This window comes from Caretta caretta, chromosome 8, assembly GCF_965140235.1.
Source record: "Caretta caretta isolate rCarCar2 chromosome 8, rCarCar1.hap1, whole genome shotgun sequence".
NCBI classification, from domain to species: domain Eukaryota; kingdom Metazoa; phylum Chordata; order Testudines; family Cheloniidae; genus Caretta; species Caretta caretta.
In genome coordinates, this window is record NC_134213.1 from 98,181,651 (window position 1) to 98,199,538 (window position 17,888).

The 17,888-nt window shown below is 42.3% G+C and overlaps 1 protein-coding gene across 1 annotated transcript in view; it reads right to left on the reverse strand.

Annotated features, from left to right (window-relative positions):
- Nucleotides 1-2,996: 2,996 nt before the first annotated feature.
- Nucleotides 2,997-17,888, reverse strand: part of GPX7 (glutathione peroxidase 7) — a 31,721-nt gene continuing 16,829 nt past the window's right edge. The window contains exons 2-3 of the mRNA XM_048860257.2: nucleotides 13,550-13,811; nucleotides 2,997-8,912 (exon numbers count right to left, since the gene is read on the reverse strand). Of these exons, the coding sequence (XP_048716214.1) occupies nucleotides 8,749-8,912; nucleotides 13,550-13,811 (426 nt within the window). The 3' untranslated portion in view covers nucleotides 2,997-8,748. The remainder of the gene's footprint in view (nucleotides 8,913-13,549; nucleotides 13,812-17,888) is intronic.

Sequence of the window (17,888 nt, forward strand, 5' to 3'; positions counted from 1 at the left end):
GTGCCGCGGTTGGGATTCTGTGGAAGGGGCCCGATCCCCCCTGCACTTCGGTTACATCAGGGAAGGATTAAGTCCAAAGACTTTCCTAAAACTTGTTTCTCTCGTCCCACTGCCCTCTGCAGACCAGACGGAGAAGGTACGGAGCTTTCACTGCGGTGATTTTTGTTATGCTGACAGTTTTTATCCATACAGACGAAACCAATCGCTTATAACCAAGAGAGACATTTCATAGAATATCAGGGTTGGAAGGGACCTAAGGAGGTCATCTAGTCCAACCCCCTGCTCAAAGCAGGACCAATCCCCAATTTTTGCCCCAGATCCGTAAATGGCCCCCTCAAGGATTGAAATCTCAATCCTGGGTTTAGGAGGCTAATGCTCAAACCACTGAGCTATCCCTCCCCCCCTTAGGGTTTTCACCCCTTAGGGTACTTTTCACTATTTAAAATACAGTAATTGTCTTTCTCTGCAAAACATAACAATCCCTTTAACCCAAAACCATTTCAGCCCCAACAACTGTCATGATGTAGACATCTGATGTAGCTGGACAATCCCAGTTGCAGACAACCCAGTGTTTATAATGATCCTTTACTTCCAACATTGCCACCTCGGGGCAGGACGCATTATCTCAAACTTTCCCAAGAGCATTTCCTCCTCCAACATGGCAAATGACACGTGGATTTTGTTATCGTTGTTAAATTTTAGACATTTCAGCGTATCTAGAAAGAAAGCCTGAAGATAATTTTCTACAAAATGTTGCCTGAAGCCTATTATGGGCACCTGGCACCAAATATGAATAATGAACACTTGACTACAGTAGTCATAGCCATTACACTGAAAAAATACAGTTCAATAGCATATAGGAATGTTATAGTTAATTATGTTGTTTGGAGACCAGTTGCATATGGAAAAAATCCCAGCTCTGGTCATTTTGTTAATATCATTTCATCAGTACATTGTATTTAATTTTCTAGTTTTGGTTTTTTGACATTAAAAATGTACAGAGATAAATTCCTGATCCAAACTAAAAGCTAAGTCAAAGGGAAAGTGCAAAGCTTTAAAAATGTGTCAAAACATCCCCCTCTCCTTTTTTTTTTTTTTTTTTTAAGATCCCAAATCATTATGGGTGAATGTCACCTGTAGTTCAGGATGCCTTTATAAAGAGCCAGATCCACAACCCTTTGAGGTTAATAGAGTCTTTACCATAGACTCAGTAGAGTCTGGCTGAAGCCCGAAGGTCCTCTGCCCCATAAGTGACCCTCCAAGGGAGAAAATAGTCCTGTCCTTTTTGTGTGGTATAAAAAAGGTGTGAAAGGGTTCAACAAAATGATTCTGCTTGTAGTTTATATTATTTCAGGGCTTGTCTTGAGCGAACCGTAGGAGGAGCCAAGAGTTCATATCTACCAACCAACATGTTATAATGCTACTTTCCCTGCCTATGTTAGGATTTAAAAACATGTTAGCTAGAAAGTTTTTAAAATACACATTTTATCCTAGTCTACACAAGCCCTAGGATTAGCACCTATTGAAGTGAATGAGGCATTTGTTTCAGGCTCTCAGAAAACTCAGGTGTATATCACTGCATCAGTTACAAGGATTTATCATAAGAATGGCCATACTGGTCCAGCTAGTTCAGTATCCTGTCTTCTGACAGTGGCTGCTGCCAGATGCATCAGAGGGAATAAACAGAACAGGGCAATTATTGAACGATCCATGGCAGCTTCTGGCAGTTGGAGGTTTATGGATATCCAGAGCATGGGTTTGCATACCATTGATGGACCTATCCTCAAGGCACTTATTAAATTCTTTTTTTTTAACCCAGTTATACTTTTGGACTTCGCAACATCCCCTGGATGTATACAGTGGCATGATGATATTTTCTGTTTTATTACCTAGACCTTTCTTAATGGTTCCTAACATTCTGTTAGCCTTTTTGACTGCCGCTGCACACTGAGCAGATGTTTTCAGAGAACTATCCATGATGACTCCAAGATCTCTTTTTTGAGTGTTAACAGCTAATTTAGATTCCATCATTTTGTACGTATAATTGGAATTATTTTTTCAAATGTTCTTTACTTTGCATTTATCAGCACTGAATTTAATCTGCAACCATAACAGCTAGACAATTCCTTTAAAAAAACAATAAAGCCGGAGAACAATCAACAAGCCTGTCTGGGTCCTTCAGCTAGTTCTTTGTATCCCTCGGGGGCACATCCCACACTTTGGGAAACACTGACGTAAGCATTAAACATTTCCTTTGGAATAACTTCCAAATAGGCATTCAGGCAAGGTTCCTTCTGCCTGTCCTTGGCAGCTATCCAGAGGAGAATTTAAAGATTCCTTGGCAGTAGGGGTTTCAGTCCAGCATCCACATCCCTAAAATCATCAGCAGAGATGACAGTATCTAAACCCACCTGTTGACAGTCTCAGTAAAAAGCTGTGGAATGAATGGACATGAAGATGGAACTATGTTCTCATTTTCTTTCCAGGACAGGGAGGTATGTTGGCAGGGGAGTGTCTAGAAAGCATGTCTGGTTGCTGTCTCTGATGGTTCTGTTCTGTGGATTAATAGAGGACTTCAAACCTCCAGAGTGGTCATTTAAAAAGTGGCACCTTTTGTGAATATTATATTCCCACATAAACATTTAAGAACAAAGCCTAGGGGATAACCCCAGCATCACACCCATTGCATGCTCCCAAATTCTGCTTTCCTGCTTCCCCAACCTACAGGCTTCCTGCACCTGTAGAACTGCAGCCATGATTTGCCTCTCAATTTGTAGATGTATGAATCCCCAACAAAGGTCCAGAATCATTCAGCTGCCCTAGGTGCCTAAAGGTTGAGCAATACAAGAACTGGACTCAGGCACTTGAAAGCCACCTTAGCACCTGGTGCTGCATTAAGGAAAGTGACAGGTTCGTCAGTGAGGTGGCTTCCACCTCCACAGAAGCATGCCACCCCAGTTCACCACTCTCCTTATTACAAAGAGCGTAGACATGTCTACAGTAAAACAAAATTGAAGTTTATTTAACAGAGCTTGAGACTGGGATTCAAATAAAAGCAACTATAAGGGTTTGGAAACATAAGTTTACAAGTAAAAGAAAAGCAAAAAATGCAAGCTATAGCCTCTACACTTATTAACAAGTTTCAGAGTAGCAGCCGTGTTAGTCTGTATTCGCAAAAAGAAAAGGAGTACTAGTGGCACCTTAGAGACTAACAAATTTATTTGAGCATAAGCTTTCATGAGCTACAGCTCACTTCATCAGATTCATCTCCCCACTGTATTTTCCACTGAATGCATCCAATGAAGTGACATCTTCCCTCTCACAGCATTGATGCTGAATCAACTGATGCACTTAAGGCTAGAGGGGCCATCATGATAATGTAGCTTGACCAACATAACAAGTACTCTTGGCTGATCCAAGAGTTGACTGTAGTTTACTATAAAACTCAGTCCATTTGAACAAATGGATGTCTGTATTCAGTAATTTGGACCACATTCAGCCTGTTGTTGAGCAATGTGCTAATGTGTTGTAAATGGTGCATTAGGTACCATCCAACAAAGTCACATTAGGCCTTACTCACCTTTGCGTTATTCCAGCATTAAACCAGTGTCATTCCATTTATGATCCCAGCATAAAACTGGAATAACACAGAGATGAACCAGACCCATAAAGCTTGTCACTTACCAAAAACCAAAACAAAAATACATGTTTAAACCCCTGTTTCATTGTAAATATTTCAGGTTATGAGTCCCATTTTGCAAACAAATTTTTTGTATTATGTGGGTCTGATTCTGCAATGTCTACTCAGGCAAAACTCTTAAAGTCAACAGGTATTTTGTCTAAATAATGGCTGTGAGACCAGGCTCTGAAGTGATTTCTTCTTCCTCTGTCATACCATACAGGGACATATAATAACGTGCAGTTATGTATCTCGTCACTTATCTTAGACGTTAAACCAATGTGACATATTTCTTACAGGGATAGTCTACATCTGTCAGATCTGCATGCTATAAATCTTAAAGCCCTAGACAATTGCTATCCATTCACAAAAATGTATGTTTGTTAACACATACCAAATCTTTCTGTAATACAGGCAAGTTGCAATGCAGATAAGATTTAAGCATGGCACATTCAATGGTTCTACGTAGTTTCCAGGAGGTGCCCTAGGGAAGATCCCTGTCAGACTTGAACTGTGTTAGAATTCATAAGCCAAAGGAATAATTTCTGATATCTACACACTTGTTGAATCCTCAGAGAACAAATACAATCCAGTGCAATTTGGCTTGTTATCTATGGTTTGTCTATCTAGTGACAAGATCATATCAAATGATTAGAGGACAGATTTCTCTCCTAATAAAAAATTATGATTTACATTTATCTAGCACCTTTCATCCTGAAAGACCTAAACTTGCTCTGCCAACTATGACTTCAGCCCAACAAAGGATTTAAACATGTTATATGCTTAACTCTCAGCACATGACTATTTCTGTTAACTTAAATGTAAGCATTCATGTGCTCAAGTCCTTTACTGGATCAGGGTTTAAGTGTACTAGCTTACATAGTATTCATTTCATCCACCACTAAACTGTTGCCACTGGTAAGGTGGACTGCATCAGCTGTTTAACACTGTGCAGCATCACTAGCCACCAGTTTAGGACAGAAAGTGAAGAGGAATTTAAGGAACCAGACTGTATTAATTACCACACTTGAACTTTGGCTAGGACACTGGGGCTAATGCTCCTATTATTATGAAGAGTGCTCTGTGCTGGTCAGAGCCTCAGTTATATACCTTATCCAAAGGGCAGTATTTCCAGCAGCATAATGCCTGCCACTACCATGCTGGGACACTGTTTCCGTATTTATGTAGAGGGAAGAGAGCCACATACTGAATCATTAATCACTTTTCTTCCATTACCCTGGATTCTCCTTGGTGATCTCCCTGCCACATAACAGACACACCAGACTCTCCTTCACTTGAGAGGTGTGATGAAGTCACTGCTACGACTCATTTAGCAAATAGACTGAATAATAGAAAAGACCTGGGGATTTGCTGCTCTCTTCTTCCTGCATGCCCATGTATCTATGTGCCACACCCACTAGCACTGATTTTCCTTGCTTGCATAGGTGTAAGTTACGCCCTTCATTTTAGTCTAACATCGGTTTGTAGGACTGAACATGTTAATTAGTGTCAATATTGCCTGATTCTGGAAATTTCCACAATTTCCAACTGCAACTGGCTCAGAGATTCTTTGCCCTTCTGCCTTGGGGCTGTGATCTGCCCCTCCATCTCCTTTATTTGTCTTCTCTCTCTCTCTCTCTCTCTCACACACACACACACACACACTTTTTTCCTTTTATTCCCCTGCCCCTTTATTTTATTTATTTATTTATTTATTTTAAAAACTCATCAGATTTTCTCAGATGATGTCAGCTTGCTTGATGCAGTAGAAAACACAGTTCAGGTTCCAGTTCCCCTGGCCTTTCTGCAAGTCTCAAGGCAGTTCCAGCTTCTACCCTCTTGGACTGCTCCTGATAGGCATCCATGACCCTAGCAGCAGCTGTGCAGGTCCAGGAACCATCAATTGCTTTAGCATCTCTCCTTTCCTCTCCATCCATTCATCTGCTCCTCACCCTGTTGCAAGACAGGAGGCATCATGGTACACACACACACCTCTTTATTCTACTGGAGTACACCGGGATAATTATGAATGTGTCTGATTGCAACAGCCATTTAGAAAGTGTTTACACTGTATGCAAAATGCTAAAATAGTTTATTGTTTTACCATTTTAAAAACACTATGCAGCACAAACCAGCTTTATTGTGTCAACAATATTAGAACTGGGCAATATTATACTTTTTTAAAGCATCCTAGGGTTAGGAGCATGCTGGCCCCTAGAGCTTGTTTTATAAATAATTGCCTTATTTTACTATCTAGTGCTGATAGTCCTCCAGTGCCTTCCCACAGTTCCCCTCAAAGGGTAGAAAAGTTATCCCACAATTGACAGGCATTGCATACCCATTGGTTCTTTGTGCTGAGATGCTCTAGGATTCTTTCCCTGTCCACTGTGGGAGAACTTGTGTATTCTTTTGGAGGGAAACTATGGGAAGGCATTGGAGGACTATCAGCATTTAAATGATTTTGCCTATGTCCTCATTGCAAAATAGGCAGGCTCCAACCTCAGCTCTAACCCCCGACACCTGAGTAAGCTAACCTAGGCTTAAAGCACCTCCAAACCCAGGTCAGAAGTTTTTCTGTATGGATGGCAGGGAGGGGTAAGGCTAAAACCTAAGTAAGAGCCTCAGTTAACAGTGTAGTGTAGACACCATGTGTGCAAGAACATGTTACCCTCCACTGGTTGGCTATGCTAAAAACGATATCCTATGAGTGTTTCTGTAGGTGACAGCTAACAGAGATCTTTGTTTTAGCTTAAGTGGTAGTAGCCTCATACTTTTGGAGCTAAAGTAACAGAGCTTTTATCTCAGCTGAATAGGTCTATGAAGTTTTATATTAGCAAGGGGAGAATATTGCCATTTTTAAGGTTCCAATCACAGTCCAATTTTAAGGCGGAATTAATCTTCCTTGTAAGAACCACTTCCTCTCCCTATTGCCCACCTCCCTATCCCCCAAGAAAGATAGAAATCTTTATGCTTTTAAATAATTAGGGTTAAGGCTCACTGGCAACTGGAATGTTTTTTGAACATTTTGATTAAACTGAGTAAGTATCTTTTGAGATTAAAACATTTTAAAGTGTCACCAGTTCGAAAATTTTGCATTTTCTAATGTTTCTCTCTATCCTTAGATCTGCCCAATGCAATCACATTACACCACAAGATTTGAATTATAAACTGAACATAGATTTTAACATTGGTTTAGACAAGAGGCAGTTTTCAAAAGCAAAAACAGTAAAATGCGTAAGAAATTTCCATTAGTTGTTCACTTGTCATGATTCTGTCAGTGAAACTGAGGAAAAAAATATCACAGTGACTAAGAATATTTTTACCATGGAGCTCTGAATTGGCCAAGGCTACTTTCCAGAGTTAAAGGAAAGGTCAGGATCTGGTTTAATGATTCTCCTTCCTGCATGATCCACCCTTTGGTCTAGGATGAAATGTGGTACAGGTCCATTTTCCTGATTGAGGAACTGAGTAGTCTCATTTTTTTTATTATGCTGTAGCCCCCTTATACTGTACTGGTATATAATTCTCTGTTATACCAAGGCCCCTTTTTGCTGCTTTGGCAGAAACAATCCCCTGAGAATATACCCTACATAAAGAGCCTCACCAGCTGGCACAGACGATGCCAGGCCTGCTCTAATCCACTCCTATGCTCCCCCGCCTCCCCACAAACACAAAACCACCACCACCTGCAAAGAGTACTGGGAACATTTATTTAATGTGTGCAACCGGGTACCTTGGGAACACGTTTCTATATTTATAAGGCTATTCTCTGCTTCCCAGGTTCCACAGGGGACCTAGGGCAGCAGATCAAACACTAGAGCAGCCCCATGGTAAATGTGTGTGCTTTTGTCAGATGTGCTTTGAATGAGGCAGGGCTTTGCAGAAGCCATTAAACTTGGACAGCACCACTAATTCCTTTAATTTAATAATCTGTCCAATCCCATTTATTTAAAAGTTTAAAAATGCTGTCTTACATTTGGCTACATTTTAAAAATAATTAAAGTTTCTGGGTGATATCAGAGGACTTGGCTGTCACATCATTTATCAAAACGAAGCACTTAAAACTGAATAAACAAGGACATCATTAATCTTACATTGCCCACAAAATAAACACATTATTCATATGGTGCCAGCAGATTTCAAAACCACCTTAACTCTGACTCAGAATCAGTACTGTTCTTTCTCCCAAAACATGAAGCACCATACAAAAACTTTTTGAAAAAAGAAACCTAACAATAGGGGTAGATTCTCAGCTGGGATAAATCATCTTAGCTTGTTGATTTTAATGGTGCTAAATTGATTTAGCCAGAGGAGAATCTGGCCTTATAGATGTTCAAATTAATTATACAGATTTTTCTAATGTCACTCAGTAACCCTTTTTTAAACAAAGAATTTAAAGACAGTTCACACAACTTATGGAGAATCTTTTTGTAGGAAATGTTGTCTTTTATTTCGGTTCTATAGATGAGGCCTCCCCATGCCCTTCTCCCCCAGTTACCCATGACACAAATAAAGAAAGTGAAGTGTCTGTCCTTTATAACTAAGCAGACACATATCATTATAAGTGTGTCTGCTTTGAGGAAACCTATTTTTGCCTGCCCCTTATAACTGTGTCCATACTACGCCGAGTGCACTCTTCTACTTTGGGTTGCATTTTTAAATGAAATTCATGGTCAAAATCATGACAAATCAATTGCAGTTGCTAGTAAGGTCTCTCTAAGGAAATTCTAGCTGTACTGAGCCTGGCTGCCAAAAAGATCCTAATTGGCTCTTCATAATACCATCAACAATTCATTATTTGAGTTAGTAAAATGAACAAATGGCTGATAATTTTTTTCTGAGAAGGCACATATTAAATTCAGTAACTTTGTAATGATAGCACAAACCTAAGTTAAATCACCTTTTACCACATTCAGTTATTGTTTCCTGTATTCTTAGGATGATGGGGAAAACTTCAATTAGTCATAATGATTTCCTGTCCCTCTATTTTCTCTTTTGGAATGCAAACAGTCAAATTACAGTCCTAATTATCAATCAAGGTATAATAGATGTGATGGGAATTTTGAAAGTCACAGTTCATCTTTCTGCTTCAGGATGATTTTCCTCACAAGCTCCGTGATGTAAGGCTTTATTTCTTCAATAGTGACAGTTGAGTCCCAAGCCTTTACTACTTTCCCATTAGGGGCTATCAGGTACTTCCAGAAGTTCCAGGTTGGTTCTTCTCCTGTGGATTCTGTGAAGGAAAAAAAAAATACAAACAGAAGAGAAAACCACACGAACCAGTTCCTGACATTTTAGTATGATGATGTGTTAATCAGCGCCTTAAGGAAAGAAAGTACATAACATCAAGGGGAAAACATTAGGTTGATTATCAGGAAGGATTTCCTGACAGGGAGATTGTCAAGGTTCCTCCCCCACTCTGAACTCTAGGGTACAGATGTGGGGACCTGCATGAAAAACCTCCTAAGCTTATCTTTACCAGCTTAGGTCAAAACTTCCCCAAGGTACAAAATATTACACCCGTTATCCTTGGAATGGCCGCTACCACCACCAAACTAATACTGGTTACTGGGGAAGGGCTGTTTGGACGCGTCTTTCCCCCCAAAATACTTCCCAAAACCTTGCACCCCACTTCCTGGACAAGGTTTGGTAAAAAGCCTCACCAATTTGCTTAGGTGACTACAGACCCAGACCCTTGGATCTTAAGAACAATGAACAATCCTCCCAACACTTGCACCCCCCCCTCTCCTGGGAAATGTTGGATAAAAAGCCTCACCAATTTGCATAGGTGACCACAGACCCAAACCCTTGGATCTGAGAACAATGAAAAAGCATTCAGTTTTTTACAAGAAGACTTTTAATAAAAAATAGCAGTAAATAGAAATAAAGAAATCCCCCCTGTAAAATCAGGATGGTAGATATCTTACAGGGTAATTAGATTCAAAAACATAGAGAACCCCTCTAGGCAAAACCTTAAGTTACAAAAAAGATATACAGACAGAAATAGTTATTCTATACAGCACAATTCTTTTCTCAGCCATTTAAAGAAATCATAATCTAACACATACCTAGCTAGATTACTTACTAAAAGTTCTAAGCCTCCATTCCTGTTCTGTCCCTGGCCAAGACGACTACAGACAGACACAGACCCTTTGTTTCTCTCCCTCCTCCCAGCTTTTGAAAGTATCTTGTCTCCTCATTGGTCATTTTGGTCAGGTGCCAGCGAGGTTACCTTTAGCTTCTTAACCCTTTACAGGTGAGAGGAGCTTTCCCCCCCATGTGGAATCAGACAGATTGCCAAGGTGCATGTGACAAGGTGTACCAGGCCCTTTGAGGCCCCCGCTGGAGACCTCATGGTCCTTCCATGCTCTGCCCCAGAAAAGGAGAAGGGAAGCAGCCAATCGGAGCACCGCAGGCTCAAATAAAAGGAGCTGCAGGGGCTGTATGCAGTGCTGTCCCAGACTAGGACCAGAGGAGTAAGGAAGGGTATTCCTTGCTAGAACTCAAGTGAGACACAAAAGATGGGTTCTGGTAGAAATGGCATTTGGTGAGGCAGAGAAGAGTAGAGAACTTCAGCCCTGAGGTAAAGGTGAAGAGGAAAGGGCTATGTGGAAGCAGCCTGGGGAATAGCAGCAGCAAGTACTGAAGGAAGCGAAGCAGTATGTAGCTGCCATTTGTAGGGTCCCTGGGTTGGGACCTAGATAGTAGACAGGCCTGGATCCTGCCACTGGCAACGTGGCCAAGGCCCTGAGAAGGGGGCATATTTTGTTTAGTAGCCCAAGCCCAGGGATGGAACTTAAAGGACTCAAGAATGGCTGAAGACTCCGCAGAGGGCCAACCATTTGTTGAACTTTGTTACTCCTGTCCCCTGGAAGGGAGCTGAACTTGAAGGAGTGACCCAGCTGGGGCAATAAGAACTGTTATGGCAAAGAGTCTCCAGGGAGAAAGCCCCAGAGGTACTGCTCTATACCAGGGCAGGCATGGTCTTAAAGCCAGCCTAGAAGGGGCTGAGGACTGAGCACAGAGACATGGCTAAAGATTTTAACAAGGGCACAGGGACAGACCCTGTTTAGACCTCTTATCCTGGAAGGGGTTTGTTAATGCACATTGACTGTATGTCACTTGGCCAGAGAGCTGGACTAGTGAAGACCCACCTGATGAGGTTGACTGCTGAAAAGCGGTGGTGGGAGCAGAGAGAGAAAGTGCAGGTTTGCACACAACCGACAGGAGGCACTAATGAGAGGTGAGTGTTTCCTGTCACACTGCACTGCCAGGCTTATGCTGGTGACTGTCCCACTCTCACAGCCTCATGCTACATGTGGAGCATTGGGGAAGGATGAGATTTGCAATCTGCATGCGATATGCAAGTGGCAGCTGAGACGTTATTGACATGAACTGTGACCGTATAGATCATTGCTGTAACCAAGGTCCTACAGTTGCACCAAATCTTGTACAAAGGAGGTCAAGTAAGGTGTCTATGGAAAGGTTGTAATTTGCTGGTTATGATTATGCTGTCTGTATTGGCTATGTACTTGTATCTCAGTGTGTTTGTTTCTAAGCAGCATCAGTGAAGCATTTGGTCAGCTTCTTGAGAAAGGACTATTCTGAGTCAGTGCCCAATCAAGAAATACTTAACTGACAATGGACTTTGGGAGACGCCAATCCACATCTGAGCTTTCCTGGGAACGTTCAAACTAACATGTAAACAATGGCGTTGGCCTGCAAAAAGCTGAATCCATGGACATGTGATTTGCCCAAATGGCTACAAACTCCATCTTGTTGCTGTGATTTTGCACAGAAGAACAAAAGGGGTTTCCGCCCACACGAGAGAATATAAAAGGCCCTGGAAGCCTCTCTATTTTTTCTTCAGCTGGCTCAAGAGATGGCCTCTCCACCCCAAAGAGATGCCTGAAAGAAACTGGGACAAATGGGTGTGTGAGTGATTGCTGGTTCCAGGCCATAAACTACAACATTGGTCTGAAAAGGATTGGGCCCAAACTAGGAAGGCGTCTAGTCTGCGAAAGAAGCTTATTGGAACATTTCTGAGGGTGAGATTTACCTATATTCAGTTTCTCAATGTATTAGGCTTAGACTGGTGTGTTCTGTTTTATTTTGCTTGGTAACTTACTTTGTTCTGTCTGTTATTATTTGGAACCACTTAAATCCTACTTTTTATACTTAATAAACTCACTTTTGTTTATTATTTAACTCAGAGTAAGTGATTAATACCTGGGGGAGAAAACAGCTGTGCATATCTCTCTATCCATGTTATAGAGGGTGGACCATTTATGAGTTTACCCTGTATAAGCTTTATACAGAGTAAAATGGATTTATTTGGGGTTTAGGCTCCCAGAAAGACTGAATACTAGGCACTGGAAAAGTCCCTGTTAACTGAGAAGCCCCTGGGGCTAAGTGGATCTTAGTTTCTGTGAACTGCAGGGATGTGTGGCCCAACCTCCTGGTCTGTGCTGAAGCTGACTGGTGTGACTAGCTCAGCAAAATAGAGTGGAGGGAAGCCTTTTCTGGCAGGGGGGTTTGTTCTCAGTGGTATCCCAGCACATCTAGTGACCGTCTTGAGGGAGTTTCTGTGACCCAACCCATCACAGCAGCTATCCTACCTGGTGAACCAGAACTGGAAGAGTGTGAAGTGACCTTGGAGTCTTTTTGCTTTCCTCTGCAGCGTGTGGGTGTGGGTCTCTTACGGGATTACCTGGCTAGATCTCAATCATGCCCTTGTCACTGCTGAGGACTCAGGCATTGGTGCACCTTGGTCCCTCCTATTCTCTGCCTGTGGTACATAATAGTCTAGTCTCCTGGAGTTGTACCACTCTGGTCTAATTTTAGTTGTTGGGTTTAGTTTGTGGATGCTGGTTGGAGTTGGTGGCCTGTGATGTACAGGAGGTCAGACTAGATGCTCTGGTGGTCCCTTCTGGCCTTAAACTCTACAAGAAGAGCATGGGGAAGCTTCACCTGCAGGAATGTCAGCTCTGGAAGACTGCATGTAGCTGCCAAAAGTAGTACAAACAACTGTGCTGTAAGTCCATGGGAGAGTGTGGAAGGAACACTGTTGCTGGGTAGAGGAGGTGAGACTCAGTGTGCTGTCATGTGATGGTGGGCTTGATTAGATTTGACTCATTTCCTAAAAAATTGGATGAAAATTCCAATTTCAGTTCAGTATATGAATGGTGTTTGGAGCATTCAACCTATGCAGAAAAATATAGTCTTTAGATAAGAATAACCTAATTTACTGAAGGCTTCTTAGCTGTCTGCCAGGAACCAACAAAAACTCCCAAAGACTCCTGTCCTAGCATGCATTGGTTCTTGTACAAATAGCTGGATGGGTTTTACAATTTGGTTGTTCCATATTCCTGGTGAAGAACATGGAAGGAATTTTTCCAGAAAATCACTATCAGCACCTGGTTGCACTGTTTTGTGAGTGAATGCAAAGCTTGTGAAAGTGAGGGGTTTGGATGGATACTGAGGACCTTTTGCCTCCTCTTACCCTACAGCTCTGCTAATGCATCTGATCAAATCTGGCCTGATGTGTCCTGACATGAATGCTCTGGAGAAATGGTTGCTAAGTGGAGAAAACCAGACACAACTGCCCACGTTCATGACCCTGTGATCAGGTACAGCGGGAATGTATCACACTCCCATGTACACAGACTTTGTATTTCTAGACATTCTAAATCCCTATTTGGATAGGCATTAGATAGGGTTATTTAATAAATGTGTATGTGAAATAATTATAACAGGCGCATTTGCAATCATGAACACTATAAATAATCCTTATAAAAGTCTTGCCAGATCAGATGAATTCAATGCCAGCGACTTACCTCCTTAAATATAGCTTCTCTAGATATTACTCACCAATTAAATATTTGAAGGCAGCATTAGCACCAGCACCTGTGACGGCAGTTTTGCTGAACATAGGAAAGGAGGCACCATAAGTCTTTCGGGCAAAGCTCTCAATTTCTTTGTTACTGTCTGGCTCTTGCTGCCCAAATTGATTACATGGGAATGCCAGCACATTAAAATGATGCGGGCCAAGGTCTCTCTGTAATTGTTGTAGAGCTTTGTAGTGGCTATCTGTAAATCCGCACTCACTTGCAACATTGACGACCAGAGATACCTAAACACAAGAGATTAAAACACACTGCATATCTCCGTTTGACATGAGCTTCCCCCAAGGAGGTTTGACTGCAGATCATTCTCAGCAGAATAAAAATATCCAGGTTGAGAATCTTCAGTGAACTGGGATTGAGCATCTTGCTACTGTTTGAAACTGTTTCAAATTCTTTTGATTATTTAGGGAGACTTAGTTTTTAATATTCACTTTATTGAAGTCAGATGTAGCATCCATGCTGAGAAAATACATTCTAAATTCGTTGGGGGTATTAATTCTGTTTTCAGAAAAACCAGCATCTCCTCTGTCCTGTCTCCTTGGCATTTTCTAAACATTTATTATTAAACAATCCAGCACATGTAAAGAAATGACTGTTCACATGAGGTTGTTTGGTGCATATTAATTATTCCAGGTCTTTCAAATGTTTTTAGATGTGCAACATCTTCCCCCTCACAGCATTGATGCTGAATCAACTGATGCACTTAAGGCTAGAGGGGCCATCATGATAATGTAGCTTGACCAACATAACATGGGACATTAAACTTCACTCTGTGATTACTGCATCAAGCCCACTAACTTGTGGGTATCTTTCAGAAAGCCATCCAGTTTCAATTAAAGACTCCAAGTGGTGGAGAATTTACCACTTCCCTTGGGAAGCTGCCTCAGTAGTTAAGTAGCTTTAAAAATGTGAATCCTTTTTCCAGCTGGAATTTTTCTGACTTCATCTTCCATCATCCTTGAGCTTCTGGACTATTGTATTACACACAATTACATTGTTATAAATGTACATTCTGTGGGCTACAACACTTCTCCCACATGCCACTGCCTTTGGAGCCCTGCTGTTGGGAGGGTGTGCAGCATAGTAGGGCTTCACTTGAACAATAGCACAGCCTCAAGCTGTAATCATTGTTAAGCAGATTCTGCAAAGGATCCATGGTGGGGACCTTCCCCAGGCCTGATGTACCTTACACACAGTGCTCTACAGACAGATCCCTAACATCAGGGAGCACCCTCCACAGAATCTGGAGACGGAGCAAGATAGTGGTGCCTGTCCCCAAACCTCAGTAGAGCCACATACCAATGGTGCACATGCAGGAGTGAGGAGGGGAGAAATGAGGCCATGTGGGAAGCATTCCCTCACTCTGTGTGTGTGTGTGTGTGTGTCTGTGTGTACACAGATCTCAAATATGGCAGTCATCGAGGTAAAGAGAATATTGTGGCCCACTGAAATGAAGCTCTTACACCCTTTTTACATGTTTGAATAAGAAAGTTTGATCCTGCTCCCATTGACATGAACAGGAGTTTCACCATTGACTACCCTGGTTTGGGATTGGGGTTCAAAGTTAGGACTTGTGGAGCCAGAGTCAGTCTGGGTGTAAGCAGATCCAACTCTGCTGAAATCAGCTGAGTCACACATGTCTACACCAACCATGGCCACATCTGCCCATGGAGCTAAATTCTTCTCTTAATCCCACTGATTTCCATGGGGCTACTGAAAGCAGAATTTGTGCATGTGTTTCTTTCCTGATCTGTACATGAACTCAGACTTCACGTATTTTTGTTAAATGATTTGAGTTCTCAGAACAGCCCTAAAATTCTAAATAATAGTGGAAGTTGTTATTAATGCAGGCTTCAAATATGCTTTGAAGATTTTTAAAAATATTTAATCCTTACAAAACGTTCAGGAGATCTTAGGGTATTCTTGCAGCTGCTACAAGGGAGAACTGCAACTCACTTCCTAAAATAACCCTCCTCTAATGTTTTCTTTGGAGGCAATTAAAACCAATTGCCATAGATCTTTCGGATGTTCTAATAATTAATTACAATATTCTGCACTTATGCAGTGCTGCATGTTATCTGCATAGTGCTACAAACTTTTTCACTTTAAATAGCACTTTATAAACGTTAACCAATTAAATTCACCAGTTAGAATAATTAGAGAAGTTTCTTCTCAACCAGAAAATTTAATTCAAGTATATTGTAGAAAAGAGTTAGGATTCCAGCCCAAATCCTATTGGGCTTACACCTGTGCACCCCTACTGAACTCAATGGGGCCATACAATTAATCTGCCCTGATTTATATCCTGTATCTTTGAACCAAAGAGCTCAAAGTGTTACACAAATTAATGTATCAAGTTTTACATGACCACTGTGAGATTGTGAACAGTGATTCTGACCTATGTAACAGAAAAAGGGAGTCTGAGGCACAGACTGGGGGCAGGTCTATATACTTAAGTGAAGCACTTAAGTGAAGCCACTCCTATGCTGATGGGAGAGAGCTCTCCCATCAGTGTAGTTAATCCACCTCCTTGTAAAGTGATAGTTATGTCATGTGGATGAGCAGAGGGGTTCAGGGCTGTCAACCCAGCACCTTTCCTGAGCACTAAAAATTCACTCAGAGCCTTTCCTCCCCCTGCTATAAAATTCACAATGAAATATCATAGGCCAATCAATAAAGCACATCAAAACTTGGTTCAGTTGAAAGGGAAAAATAAAATATGGTTGCAGATTGTACAATAAATACAGGGCAACAAATTCTTAGCCACCAAGAATTCATGGGTGCCATTATATTGGACACTGTGGCCATTCAGAACTTCACAGCAGGAGAGAACCCAAGTTCTCCTGCACCAAAAGCACAGGCCCCATTCACTTGAGGGAGAACACTTTAGCTGTTCTAAGGTTAAGGTCTAAAGCAGTAGTCCCCAAACTGTGGGGTGTGCCCTCTGGGGGAGGGAGGGTACAGTGGAATGTTTGGGGGACATGGTGGGGCCCAGGCCAGCCCCCACAAGGGGTGTGGAGGGAGCCCTAACTCTGCCCCAGCTGTGCTCCTGGTTCTGGCTCCCGGCTGCAGCTCTGGTCTTGGACCCCAGCCCTAACCACAGCCCCACTCCCAGCTGCAAACCCGGCCATGACCGTGGCCCTGTTCCCAGCTGTGGTTCGAGGGGAGTGTGTGTGGGGATGAGCTGGACGAGCACAAGTCCATGGGACCGGATGCGCTGCATCCAAGAGTGCTAAAGGAGTTGGTGGATGTGATTGCAGAGCCATTGGCCGTTATCTTTGAAAACTCATGGTGATCGGGGGAAGTCCCGGACGACTGGAAAAAGGCTAATGTAGTGCCCATCTTTAAAAAAGGGAAGAAGGAGGATCCTGGGAACTACAGGCCAGTCAGCCTCACCTCAGTCCCTGGAAACATCATGGAGCAGGTCCTCAAGGAATCAATTCCGAAGCACTTAGAAGAGAGGAAAGTGATCAGGAATAGTCAGCATGGATTCACCAAGGGAAGGTCATGCCTGACTAATCTAATTGCCTTCTATGACGAGATAACTGGCTCTGTGGATGAAGGGAAAGCAGTGGACATGTTGTTCCTTGACTTTAGCAAAGCTTTTGACTTGGTCTCCCACAGTATTCTTGCCAGTAAGTTAAAGAAGTATGAGCTGGATGAATGGTGGATAGAAAGTTGGCTAGATTGTCGGGCTCAACGGGTGGTGATCAATGGCTCCATGTCTAGTTGGCAGCCGGTATCAAGTGGAGTGCCCCAAGGGTCGGTCCTCGAGCTGGTTTTGTTCAATATCTTCATAAATGATCTGGAGAATGGTGTGGATTGCACCCTCTGCAAGTTTGCAGACGACACTAAACTAGGAGGAGAGGTAGATACGCCGGAGGGTAGGGATAGGATACAGAGCGCCCTAGACAAATTAGAGGATTGGGCCAAAAGAAATCTGATGAGGTTCAACAAAGACAAGTGCAGAGTCCTGCACTTAGGACGGAAGAATCCCATGCACCACTACAGACTAGGGACCGAATGGCTAGGCAGCAGTTCTGCAGAAAAGGACCTAGGGGTTACAGTGGATGAGAAGCTGGATATGAGTCAACAATGTGCCCTTGTTGCCAAGAAGGCCAATGGCATTTTGGGATGTATAAGTAGGGGCATTGCCAGCAGATTGAGGGACGTGATCATTCCCCTCTATTCAACATTGGTGAGGCCTCATCTGGAGTACTGTGTCCAGTTTTGGGCCCCACACTACAAGAAGGATGTGGAAAAATTGGAAAACGTCCAGCGGAGGGCAACAAAAATTATTAGGG